The 13,839-nt window shown below is 37.8% G+C and overlaps 1 protein-coding gene across 3 annotated transcripts; it reads left to right on the top strand.

Moving 5' to 3' along the window:
* The first annotated feature begins 914 nt into the window (after positions 1–914).
* Positions 915–13,758, top strand: LOC117402043 (protein GPR108-like). 3 transcript variants are annotated; one of them, XR_009310156.1, is made up of 19 exons: positions 916–1,192; positions 1,741–1,860; positions 2,470–2,520; positions 3,007–3,092; positions 3,813–3,892; positions 4,002–4,120; positions 4,197–4,271; positions 4,909–5,013; positions 5,177–5,310; positions 6,176–6,251; positions 6,450–6,523; positions 7,242–7,359; positions 7,873–8,003; positions 8,801–8,844; positions 9,168–9,217; positions 9,513–9,596; positions 10,101–10,222; positions 11,277–12,334; positions 12,368–13,758. XR_009310156.1 is itself a non-coding variant. In XM_034002861.3 (18 exons), exons 1-18 carry the CDS (start codon positions 1,091–1,093, stop codon positions 11,353–11,355), a joined length of 1,641 nt encoding a protein of 546 aa, XP_033858752.3. In that variant the 5' UTR covers positions 915–1,090; the 3' UTR covers positions 11,356–13,758. The 3 variants fall into 3 exon arrangements, 2 of the variants coding, with proteins under 2 accessions (XP_033858752.3, XP_033858751.3); XM_034002861.3 differs by having other exon boundaries at positions 915–1,192; positions 3,813–3,883; positions 11,277–13,758; XM_034002860.3 differs by having other exon boundaries at positions 11,277–13,758.
* Positions 13,759–13,839: the final 81 nt, after the last annotated feature.

Below are 13,839 nucleotides of genomic sequence, written 5' to 3'. Positions count from 1 at the left end.
TGAAGCATTTGGTTCAGTAAGGTTCGCTCTCCGAGCCACAGAACTATCCTTAATAACACTGACAGTTGCACTGTGCAATGATATAATGTACCTTAATATGTTTTTTGATACACTATATTAAGCAATTCTTAATGTTCTTAGGTAGACAGCGAATGTATCCGGTAGTTTAAATAAATTACTATAGCAATGAGGCACCTTTTTCCTTTCTAATTTATTATGGTTGAGGAACAAAGCTTTCTGAAGAGATTGGTTTCGTTTTTTCATTGAAATATTGCACACACTTGAATAAAGAGCCGCACAACAATGTATTTAAATAATAAAAAGCACGCATGTTTGATGTATTCAATTTAAACTGAAATGTCAGTGTAATGTGTATTAAATATAAACAACACATTTATAACTTAACGTTATAGTGTCAAGCAGAAATAGGCTACCGGCAAGTTAAAACATGCAAGTATGATCCGCGTGCGGAATGTGCATAAAAATGGCATTAGCAATATAGGTGTACTTTCACTTAAATCACACCTAATGGAATAAAAACGCGTTTACCATTTTATCATTAATATATTAATTTTTTGCTTATTTCATACCTTTTCATATTTCTGACTTTTTTTTTTTTTTGCCGGTTCAATATCTTCATTATAGTTTTTTTTTTTTTTTTTTTTTTTTTTTTAATCAAATGCTGTGTAATAAACCCATTTTCAGGATTAGCTGTTTGGTACGCTGCAGAATTTACTAGACCGAATTTTACACCACTTGATGCAAAATCGCTACACTGCAATCGATCCACGCTTTTCAAAAACACTCATATCACGTGGTGGACCACTTACCGCTTTTTCAATTGGTCAACCTGAATATCAATCTTGTATTGGTGCGGGGCGGGGTTGTGTTTCATCACATTTCTATTGGCTGACCCCGCTGTCAGTTTGCCCGTGAGGCGGGACCTTGTTTCTGTGTTGCTGTGGTGACGTGTAACTGCGGAGCAGGAAGTAACTGGGAATAGAGGAAGCCAGGCGACGGGAACGATAATAATAATAATAATAATAATAATAATACAATTGAATAATTTGCCTCGGGGCGGGAGGCGACCATGGCAAGGAACCGTGGTCTGCTTTGGGGGTGCCAACACGCCTTTGTTTTGTTCGTTTTGGTCGGCTGCTGTAGTGCGAGGATACATAGATTAAAGTTGAAGGTAAGACAGTTTTTTTTGAATATATCTGTGAAGGCCTTACGCGAACCGCGTTGGGTAACGAGATAGATCGTGGGAGGCTGGCTGTATATTCATGATCGTAACATAATACGTGGTCCGGTGATGTGTTTTCTGTGATGTGTCGTTAGATGCCAGTCAACTGTTTAGAAAAATAACCAAGCGGGCTATTCAATATGTAACGCAATCTATATTAATACATTGGTATCATTATGTTGACATATGTGTGTGTGTGTGTTCAAAGTATTGGCTTTTCAATGCGCCGGCACAGTGCTCCCTAATCGCTTTGTAAAAGTTAAGGCAGACCCGGCTATGACTGTGCATGTCAGAGTTAGTGCGAGGTTAAGTTTTTGACAGTTGTGTATTTCACAGAAACAGTCCTAATAATAATAACATTTAAAACAATCGATTCCAATAGTGAAAATGAATTCATACCGAGGTGGCTGTTTGCATGAATGGCAAATGTTTTTCTTTTTTAAATTAATGACAGCAAGCGCTCGTTTTTTATTTTATTTTATTTTATTTTTTTTCAGAACGAGAGGCGGTCCATTATCCACCTCAATTCGTTTGGATTTTACGCCAATGGAACTCTGGATGTGAACGTGAAGAGTCTTACCCTGACGGGTGAAACCATGGATTTCGAACAACAGCCTGTAAGCAAGTGACCTGTGGTTGGGCACACGTGGCATTACATTGTAGCTTTAACCCCTTACAAGGAATCAAGCGCTTGTCGTTCAAACGGTTTCTTCTTCTTCTTCTTCTTCTTCTTCTTCTTATTAGTTTATTTAGCAGACGCCTTTATCCAAGGTGACTTACAGAGACTAGGGTGTGTGAACTATGCATCAGCTGCAGAGTCACTTACAATTACGTCTCACCCGAAAGACAGAGCACAAGGAGGTGAAGTGACTTGCTCAGGATCACACAATGAGTCAGTGGCTGAGGTGGGATTTGAACCGGGGACCTCCTGGTTACAAGTCCCTTTCTTTAACCACTGGACCACGCAGCCTCCAAATACATTAGAGAATGACTCAAGTATCACAAGGAGGAAACTGACCATTTAGATGATCCAGCCTGTCAGTAAATTTTAAACTGTTTCGTGCACCTCATTGCAAAAATAAGAGTTAGTGTGCCTTACAAGGTTAAACTGGGATGAGATTCAACGTAAATGCCTAGTAATACGATGTTCACAAGTCAAATGATTGTGATGTAAATACTAAAGATTTTGTAAAGAAATTTAACATTTTAATTTTATTGCATGGCAGATTGGATTCAGCCTATCAAAATCCCGTGTTGGTGGAATGATGTCTTACGCAGTGAGTATGCACCTTGTCTTTTCCTTTGTCTGCTGATTTGCTTTAAAACTAATGTCAAAAGTTGCGCAGATTGCTGCCATCCCAATTGAACATTTTCATTAAGAATAAAGCAGTACAAAACGCAAGACATTTCACCTGACTTCTGAAAAGAAAATTAAAAAAAAAAAACTGTGATTAAGTTATGAACTGGCTTAGTAGCACTTTGCAATTCCTTGGCTTGAAATTGGGCTTTATTTGTTTGGTGTGACTCATCTTGCAGAAATCTGTACCCTGTTTGAAACAGCAATGTTTATCCACAAACAGTTAGCAGCCCTTTACCCGAGTCCTAGCATCTGAGCCACACCTCATAAGCTACGATCCACATTTTGCCCACAAAGTAATTCTGATTGGGAAGTCCCATGACATCCTGTATATTAACAGACTGAAGCACAGACAGACTCTCTTTCTCGGGGTGTAGTGTTTTATATGCTGTTTGTGTTCCCAAAGGCTGAGGAGTCTGACGCGTGTGTCCTGACCAAACCGACTGGCAGTGAGCCTCTCGTCCTGTTTCTCATTCACTTTAAAGACAGCAGGTAAGCCTTGAGTTGTTACATTACTAAAAACACAAAGTATAAAATGTCGGTAAAACATGAAATGTTTGCTGGCAAGAAATATTCGTCGATTTTGCTTTTGTTAAAAATCCGTAAAAAATTAGCACGATTACTCAGTGCAGTTTATACACTGTATATGATGAGTTTACAATGCCACACATTTGTTGCTGTAAATGTGTCCATAGTGAGACATCCCCATAATGAAGCTGCCACAGATGTTTCCTGTTTTTCACCCCAGTGTTCCTCCGATTTCTACCCAAAAGACTTTGAAAGTGTTTGCAGCAATTTAGTTGTATCAAGCACTGATAAATTTAACAACATAAATAAAAAGCCTTGCACATGAGAGATGGGTTAACTGCACATCATTGGCAGCAGTGTGGAGTAGTGGTTAGGGCTCTGGACTCTTGACCGGAGGGTCGTGGGTTCAATCCCAGGTGGGGGACACTGCTGCTGTACCCTTGAGCAAGGTACTTTACCTAGATTGCTCCAGTAAAAAACCCAACTGTATAAATGGGTAATTGTATGTAAAAATAATGTGTAAAAAATAATCTAATTGTATGTAAAAATAATGTGATATCTTGTAACAATTGTAAGTCGCCCTGGATAAGGGCGTCTGCTAAGAAATAAATAATAATAATAATAATAATAATAATAATAATAATAATAATAATAATAAATAATCATGGTTTTTGTTTTGCACAGTGTTCAAGTCAAGAGGTATGGTGACCAGAAGAACATCATAACTGGTCAAGCGAAAACACTGGATTTGAAAGATGCCACGGGTTTGTTTAAGAATTCTCATGCTCAAAATCATTGTGATTTTATTTTAGCTTTTAGGTGTAATAATAAAAAAAAATACCAGGTAGCTGAATGCTTTCTATCTAATTCCAGGTAACAGAGTTAAAAGAGTCGACAAACCCAAACAGCCTGCTGTCAATGCTTCTCAACCCATACAGGTTGCAAACAAAGATGAAGGAGATAAGACAAAGGCAGATGAAAACACTCCCAGGGTAAGTAGAGAGTAGAGACAGTGCCATAGGTTTTCTTTCCAGTGTTTTTGGTTATTAAATCCTCTTTTTGTTACAGGTTGAAAAAGGAGGGAGTCGGGATGGAGATCTGATATTGGTCCTGCAGAAAACTAACAGCTCTTACAACTTCAGTGTAAGCTTGGCTCCTGTTTGCTTATTTTCTGCTCTCTAGGGGTGTTCCCATGGTTGTAACCCCATTCCTCTCCTGTTATCACAACTGGGTTCACTGGTCTGGTTACTGAAAAGTAAATCTATTTTATCAAATATGGAAACCCCTTCATAATTTTATAGATTAAAGGACATATATATGAATAATAAAATACATTTAAGCAAGCAAAACCCTAACTTTGATATTATTATTATTATTATTATTATTATTATTATTATTATTATTATTATTATTATTATTGTTGTTGTTGTTTTATCAAATGATTACCTCCTTCATAATTATCGATGAAAGTTTTTTTTTTTTAAGAAGTATGATTATTTTAGGCTGTTGGAGAGATTCTTTTGAATCTTTTGAGAGAGCGAGCCATTTAAAAGCAGCAAACAGCTCTGCTGTCTATCTCTCTATCTATTTATATGTTTTTAGTTATGAATATATATTTTATATGATAAAATACATTGAAGCAGTTTAAGTTTTTTCTTTGCTAAATTGTGTGTCTCTCGTATAAAAACATATTTTCATAACTTCGATATTATATTACTGTTGCTGATGACAGATCAGAAAACAACAGTTTTGTTTTTTTTCTCCATTCTTTCCTTCTCAGTTCCAAATTAAGATCGTCTCCCAGTCCGAGGAGGGAATGTATAACCTGAACTTCCACCGCTGTTTCAGCAAGCTGTGGGACAAGGAAAACTCCTTCAGCATTGACGTGAGTCTGCCGTTTCGTTTCCTAAACTCCAGGATTAAACACCTTGAAATGCTAACATGCTAGGAGTGTTTGCAGCCAAACAGAAGGAAGACACTGTGCTTGGTAACACAAGTCGTCTGTTCTATTAAATCTGTGCTTGCCTGTACTGTGTGTCGTTCTCCAGATTGAGATCACAGAGAGGAATCCTGGAGGCTTTCTCTCAGCAGCTGAGATGCCCCTGCCTTTGCTGTACATCTCCATGTCTGGATTTTTCTTCGCTGCAGCTCTGCTCTGGGTGCACGTTCTTGTCAAACACAGGTAAGAGGAATCCAGCACATGGTTTACAGAAGGGACGCCCAAACCCAAAAGCACATGGTCTACAGAAAGCATCTTATAGATTGTTCATTCTATAGGATGATGCAACACTTTTTGGCCATAGCTGTACATATGCTTTATGAAAAGCCTAAGAGAATACAGTATGCTAAAAAATATCCCTTGATAAAAAGATTAGTCGTCATGCAACGGCATATATGCACTGCTCTGGCAGTGTAACTCCACCTCCTTATCTGTGTGGGAAAAATGCTGATCTTAATAAAAGGGGCACTTTTTGCAGCATATAGAGGTTTTTATTTCCTTGCATACTGCAACTGGGCAGCAGTGTGGAGTAGTGGTTAGGGCTCTGGACTCTTGACCGGAGGGTCGTGGGTTCAATCCCAGGTGGGGGACACTGCTGTTGTACCCTTGAGCAAGGTACTTTACCTAGATTGCTCCAGTAAAAACCCAACTGTATAAATGGGTAATTGTATGTAAAAAATAATGTGTAAAAAAATTATGTGATATCTTGTAATAATTGTAAGTCGCCCTGGATAAGGGCGTCTGCTAAGAAATAAATAATAATAATAATAACTGTAGTTTCTGATATTGTAGCAGAATGCAATAGGTTCCAGTTTCCCTAAGCTTATTTATATATTTTTTTCTCAGTTGCAGTGCACACTCTTTCTGAAGAGAATTAAACAATTCACCGTTAATGTTCCACAAACAGAGATCAGTAATTTTATCATGAATTCAAGCACCCCTCAGACATCCACACACTTAGAGAAGTGACGTTTGCAGTAGATCTGTTTTTAATTAAATGCGTGACGTGTTCGGGATTTCCGTGGTTCTTCCACCTTTGTCTCCGCAGGTTCAACGTGTTTAAAATTCACTGGCTCATGGCGGCTCTGGCATTCACCAAATCCATTTCCCTGATCTTCCACAGTGTGAGTACGCAGCTTTGAGGAATGCACAACACTGCACGCCAGTGTAACACGCTGTCCGAAAGTGTATTGTTAGACTGTAGGGGACAATTTTCCCAGTGCAGTAATTAGTTTCCACTGCGATTTTTAAACCCTCGTCGCTCTTACTAAATGCAGTGCACCTCATTGCAATGCTAACCTGAACCACGATTCTGTTTGCAGATAAATTTCCATTTCATTAACACTGAAGGACATCCCATTGAAGGCTGGGCAGTGATGTACTATATCACCCACCTGTAAGTCAAACCATGCTTTCTTTGCATACAGCGCTTGCTGTATTTAATGTTTTGTTCCTATGAGCTGTTTTCTGTATTTCTTTTTATTATTTTGATTAAATAAACTCAAGTTGTTGGAGGCATTTATTTTTATCTAGCTTTATTATCAGAATAAGTATAGGGATGAAAGTAAGACTCCCATTGCATAGCAGTTTGATCCATTCTTGGTTTTGCTGTGTTTTAACCTATTAGGCGCCAATGTCCTCACTTGAGCACTGGCTACTGTGTAATTTTGTGGAGCATTTTTAACTGTGGCAGCATCTACCTGTTATTAAAATTGCTCTTTAACTATATTGTCATGATACATTTTCTTAACTGCAAAAGTAAATGTATCAAACTTGTGTTGTGATTCTTTTTTTTTTTTTTTCAAAGAAAAATGTATTTGTTACTTAATGGGTTAATAAGACACACCTGAGCTTGTTACCTATACACACTGAGGCTAATCAAGCTCGTAGTAAAACCTGGAAATGGGTGAAACTGCTGTGCAACAGGAGTCTTACATCCCTGAAATAACCGAATATGCAAAAGTAAATGTGTGAAATCTAAACTGTGCAGGGAACAGTCTAGCCACTAGGTGTCAGCGTTTCTCCATTGAAAAAATATTTTTCGCTGTCCGTGTTAATGCCTCAGTAAAAATGAATGAAACCATATTGATTAGTCTTTTTTGATTGGCCCTCAGGTTGAAAGGAGCCCTGTTGTTTATCACCTTGGCCCTTATTGGAACGGGCTGGGCTTTTGTTAAATACATCCTGTCTGACAAGGAAAAGAAGATATTCATGATAGTCATCCCTCTGCAGGTACTGTTATCTGTGCATGCCCTCGGCAACAGAATTCAATTGCAGAAGCCAGGAAGAACGTCTTCAGTGGGGTTTACTGTGACTTTAAAATATAAATGGAGTTGCATTGATATTCAGTCAGCAGCAGTAGCTGAGTCCCTTGTATGTGAGCCTGTCACATTCACATTATATATTTAACCCTGTAATGTAATGCCCAAATGAGAAACTTTATTTATGGAATTAGATTACATTTCTTAATGCACTGAAAAATTCTGTCTTGTGATTTAAAAAAAGAATAACGCAGAGGGGGTCTAAGCATTGTAGCATATGTGATACAGAAATGGGCATGACAGAGTTAAAACCACTCTGCCAGTACCTTCTAAAACTATGGGTGGGGAGCGTTCCTTTGAGCTCTCGAGTCAGATCAGAATTTCAATTCATCGTTGAGTTCAGCGTGATGTTAACTGTGCTTCAGCCCTGCCTGGTACGTCCACCCCAGTTCTCTAATGTTTCTCCCCATGGTCGCTTCCTCAGGTGCTGGCCAACGTTGCCTACATCATCCTGGAATCCACAGAGGAGGGGACCAGCGATTATGACCTGTGGAAGGAGATTCTCTTCCTGGTTGATCTGATCTGCTGTGGAGCAATCCTTTTCCCTGTGGTCTGGTGAGTCCAGGCCACTCGTTTCTGTTACTCGGCATGTGTCTGTTCGGAACGGAAAAGTGAGCTACTCTTGCTTCACAGACCCTGATTTTAATGCTAATCTGGGTCTGTCTAAACTAATTGAGCGTTGGCTAACCTACAGCTATGGCCAAAGGTTTAGCCCTGTAGAATGAACTCATTTTGCTTCATAAAGACGAATGAAACCTGCTGAATATTGTTAAGTTAACACTGAATTATATGTCGGTTTGTAGTTTTCCATTTACTTAAAAAAACATTTTTAAAAAATGTGCCATTTCAAAATCTAACATGAAATACTACTGTACTACTATTATGGCTTCCGGTAGACTTTTGAGATATCATTGTGTAGTGTCTTTAATTACATGATGTTAAATAAAAGATCTAAATTATGTTCATATAGTTTATGTATATGTATGAGTGTGTGTGTGATTTTATATATATGATACCCAGGATAGACACTTGAGTTGCAATAGCTTGCTTTTTTTTTCCTTCAAACTATACATGCTGTACACATTAAACAAAAGTGAAAAAACAAAATCATCTTGCAAGGACAGCAGAAGCACAAAATCAATAACTTTATCCAGCCCTGTCCTTCGCTATACTCTTGTTGTGTGTTATAAACCCATCACATCCTCTCTGCTAAGTCAATTCCCAAAAGCACTCATACCCGCAGATGCATTGTAGAATAATTCAAACATTTACTGTAAATGCAGGTTTAGTTTCAGGAATCTCCAACGTGGGTGAAGTAAGCGTTGATTGTGTTTCTGGGTTTCATTTGGCAGGTCGATACGGCACTTACAGGAGGCTTCCAGTACAGATGGCAAAGGTAGGTTTATATTCTTCATTTAAAAAAAAAGATTCAGATGTTAAATTGACAAATCGCAATGGAAAAGATCTTCCTGGGTCAACATGTTACTGAACACTCTCGTTGTGTTGAACTGGTATTGCCTTTACAAAAGGGTTCTGGTGATTTAGTTTACAATGTTTATTCCTTTGTGTGAACAGTCCCAATAGCAGTAATGAAATCACTTAGCCAGGTAAAGACTGCTCTGCTATAGAGTCCGCTGTGCTTTAGTCCTCTGTTGTCCTATTAGATCTGAACACTTTATTTTCTTTGTATTTATTATTATTATTTTTTTTTACTTCTAGCTGTCATGAACCTGGCGAAATTGAAACTCTTCAGACATTACTATGTCATGGTATGTAGAGGGTGTATTATTAATGATTTAATTACAGCAATGGTAATCCAATATCCCAGCCCCAGATTGTCAGGTTTTATCGCCTGTTTATTTAACTTTTTTTTTATCGTGTAAAACATTCTACAGCTCTTTGCATCGCCCTGTAGAATGAACTAATTTTCCTTCATAAAGACGAATGAAACCTGCTGAATAATGTGACATTTCGAAATCTAACCTTTTAGCATCAGACTTGTGACAATGAGACAGAATGTAGACGACATCCTAAACTAGACTTGCATTTCTCTTCTCTCTGCAGATTGTGTGCTATATCTACTTCACCCGCATCATTGCTATTCTTCTCAAAGTGACCGTGCCTTTCCAGTGGCAGTGGTTCTATGAGGTACAGTAAAGGGCTGGCCTGTCATGTCAGAAATGTTGCATTGGAGGCTTGGTGGAACAGTGGTTAAAGAAAAGGGCTTGATACCTGGAGGCTCCTGGTTCCAATCCCAGCCACTGACTCACTGTGTCACTGAACTCCATGTGCTCCATCCTTCGGATGAGTAAAACAAACGAGGTCCTGTTGGAAGTGACTCTGCAGCAGTAGCAGTTGTTGATGCATAGCTCACCCTCTAGTCTCTAAGTCGCTTTGGATAAAAGCATCTGCTAAATGACTCATTAAGAATAATGTAGACTCCTGAATAGATCCTACTTTTCAAATGCGTGCAATTTAAATGTGCGGTCCGGTTCTCGGATGTTATCCTTGCACTTTGTATAATGACTGCGTGGGGGAATGGTTTGGGACATGTTTTTGGTATCCAAAACCTGGTATTGCAATGAAGTCGCGTAGACAGACCTACCGCCTTCAGTGTGTTTTGAATGTGATGGTTGTTTTGCTAAATTGCAGCTGCTGGTGGAAGTGTCCACACTGGTCTTCTTTGTCCTGACTGGGTATAAGTTCCGGCCAGCCTCCAATAACCCCTACCTGCAGCTGCCCTTAGACGAGGAGGATGTGGAGATGGATGAAGTGTAAGGACAGCGTCCACAGCATTGCCTTTTTTAAAAAAAAAAATATTTTTTAAACTCCTGGTGGACAGCACAGCGCTCAGACAAACACGCGTTTTGCATTCCATTTTGAATTGGCTGGAAATCAAAAATGCATTTTATTTTATGTTAAAAATATATATATATAATAAACTTGGTACGCCATCAAATTACCTGCTAAAGAAAGGCTAGCAAAATCTGGGGTTGGTTATGCATTATACAGCTCTGACCAAAAATGTTGTATCGCCAAGAATTTTAGGATTTAGATTCATTAAAATAAAAACTATATGAACATAATTTAGATCTTTTATTTAGCATCATGTAATCAAAGAGACTGCAAAATGACATCACAAAAGTCTACCGGAAGCCAGACTAATAGTACAGTACTTCATGGCAGCAGTGTGGAGTAGTGGTCAGGGCTCTGGACTCTTGACCGGAGGGTCGTGGGTTCAATCCCAGGTGGGGGACACTGCTGCTGTACCCTTGAGCAAGGTACTTTACCTAGATTGCTCCAGTAAAAACCCAACTGTATAAATGGGTAATTGTATGTAAAAAAATAATGTGATAGCTTGTTACAATTGTAAGCTGCCCTGGATAAGGACATCTGCTAAGAAATAAATAATAATAATAATAATAATGTTGGATTTTGAAATCAATTTGTCAGTTTTTCCGTTAAGTATATGGAAAACCACAAAGTGGTATATAATTCAATATGTTAGCGTAACATTATTCAGCAGGTTTCATTCGACTTTATGAAGCAAAATGAGTTCATTCTAAAACTTTTGGCCAGAGCTGTACATGATATATCTATTTTTATACAGTCATTTAGAAATGTACGTTACTTGAACAAATACAAACATGGCCATTTTTGCCACTTAATACAGTCAAGCATTGCCAGCGTGGTTTGAATATTCAATGTATTTGATCCAGGACTAACATTACAATAAAAACTGTGAAAAAATAAATGAAATAAAAAAAGCATGCCTTAGATTGATTTCAAATTTCCATCTGATTTTTTTTTTTTTTTTTTTTTTTTTAGGGTCACCGAGTCTGGCGTACTGGAAGGAATATCAAATGTGAAGAAAACCTCTAACGGGAGAGAGAGGCTGAGAGATTAAGAGAACTGTGACTCCACTGACCCAGGGACTAAGAGCCTGTGAAGACAGACTGCCTCAGTCTGTGCACACACACGTGCTGGATTATTCCCATTGTTTTTCTTCTCCTTATTATCATTATTATTATTATTATTATTATTATTATAATCATTGCTTTCTTTTTAAACGGATCCAGGTTTCCACAGACTCGAAGCAGCAGAGGCCCACAGATCTGGCCTCGGAAACTCCTTTTCTGTACTGTTGTGCTGTTTCTTAATAGATCAGTTAGCAGAGTTTTCCTGCGATGAAACTGTATTGGTGTGAATATGTGTGTGGAAAAGTAAGCAGTAACCCTGATCTATACACTCCAGAACTTTTTTTTCCTGGTGGGGCATCCCATGTTTTTGTCGCACTTTGTGACTGTATTAATTCAACCTTGGATGATCTAGAGATCCAAGTGCTGAGGATCTCTGTTCTGGTGGCAAGCAAATAGATTATGTGAATGTTTTTAGAGGTACATCTTGATGAGCGTGGTTTGAAGCATTGACTGTTATATATATATAAAAAAAAAAAAAAAAGTGTTGAGGTCACAGACAAAACCACCAGACACCTTGTTCTTGTAAACTGCATACAAAAAAAACACAACCAAGTATGTTATATTTACTATTGCTTTTAAAATTGTGATACAAAAACACTTAACTTATTTCAGCTTCTTTCTTGTCAGACTTTGACACTTCATGCAGTCTAGCTTTATTTATTTATTTCGGTAGTGATTTCTTGGGTTTATTTTACTCCATTTAATGATATTTGTTTTGGGGAACATGTATTTTGTAACGAGGAAACATGCTGTAAATAAAAACAAAAACAGGTTATGATTAGTTTTGGGGAGAACACATAAGTAAATCACTGTGTGGACCAGTCATTTTAAGTACAACAATCTTAGTAAGAATCTGGATGTAGTCTGTATTGCTGTGCCCTATAGAGCCTTACAAAGATACTCAAGGTTTTACCCTGTCTGTGTGTCCCTCGCTGTGAGCTGTGCTGTGGCTCATCAGATCACACTGCCCTGTTCATTTACTTGATTGAAAGAAAGAGTTTCCACAGAAACAGCAAAAATCATTCTTGGAAACAGTAGCGAGATTTAAATACTGATGCAGTACAAGCTGTTTTGTATGTACAATACTATGCATTCTGTAAAATATATATATATATACTGTATATATATATTATATATAATTATAAATATAGTGAGAAAGACAGTGAGATTAAAAGTTTTTTTTAATATAAAAATATAAAAAGCATTCAACATCATTCACCGGAAAGTTTTCCACTTTTTTTTTAAAATGTGAATTGGAAGACCCTCTCTTAAACTTCATGCAGGAAGTCCCCAGTGCACAGCTTGAATTCCCCGGTTCACCTACCCCTTTGAAAAGCCTGTGAAGACGTGGGTTTCCCTCCGAGTGCTCCTTATTGTACAGAGGCATATAAGAAAATCGAATCTGAAGCTAAAGTACTCTTGGGAGCTACAGTGGGCCCATTCTTAGCTAACAGGAGATCGTTTTGTACTTCAACAGTACTGGGAAGGTGCACCAAGCTGGCATCATTGCGGAGATGTGTGGTCTCCCATTTCAAACAGCAGTGCTTCCAACAACATGAGTTGCTAAAGCAAGGGTATGTACATATTCTTGTAGAAGACAGTACTGACGATTTACCCTATCGTATGTATCTTTGAGTTTGTGTCTTTGGGTGGTGTAATTGAGAAGACGGTGGGGGGGTTTGGTTGAAGTGATAAATCCACCTTTTCGTTAGTGTTTGTTTTGTGTTTAACGATCATAGTAATCTGGTATCAAATAGATTTTTTTTTTTAGTTTAACTTTTGCTTTGATTAGCGGCGTTTATACTCTGTTTTGAAGATGTATATTTCTGAAACATTCCTAAAGTTTTTATTTTAATTTGAAAGTTTTTTTTCTCTATCTTTCGTTGCTTAATCCTGTCTCTTCTTTATTGTCAACGTTTTTATTTACGGTATGTATTCCACTTTTAGGATGTGTTGTTTTTTCTTCTCTGTTTATTTAGGGGAAGCAGGCGTCAACGGTTTAATAGCTTTATATTTTATTTGAAAATAAGTCTAACTGCTAATGATGTGTGTGTGAGTGTGATTGTGGTTTTCCTTTTTACTTTCCAAGTTTAAGAAATTCTAACCGTTTTGTTTGGATGTCAACAGAGTTTTATTACAGTGTCTGTAGCAGTGGTATCCACATGCTAATTCGTGTAAAGTATCACAAGTTTATATATACAGAATTTAAAAAAAAAAAACTTACTGTTGTATAACTTGTGGATTTAAATTTTGAAAAATGCTCCAAAGAACAGTGCATTTATCAGTGTAAAAGTGTTGAAATAATAAAAGCATCAACCAAAATGCTTGTTCGATAGATTGTACATTGTTTTTCTTTGGTGACTGATCAGACGCATGTGTAGGTACGATACTTGCCTGTTAAATAAAACACA

This window comes from Acipenser ruthenus, chromosome 34 (genome assembly GCF_902713425.1).
Source record: "Acipenser ruthenus chromosome 34, fAciRut3.2 maternal haplotype, whole genome shotgun sequence".
Taxonomy (NCBI): domain Eukaryota; kingdom Metazoa; phylum Chordata; class Actinopteri; order Acipenseriformes; family Acipenseridae; genus Acipenser; species Acipenser ruthenus.
The sequence above is the reverse complement of the archived record's forward strand: the minus strand, read 5'-3'. Positions and strand labels throughout refer to the sequence as shown.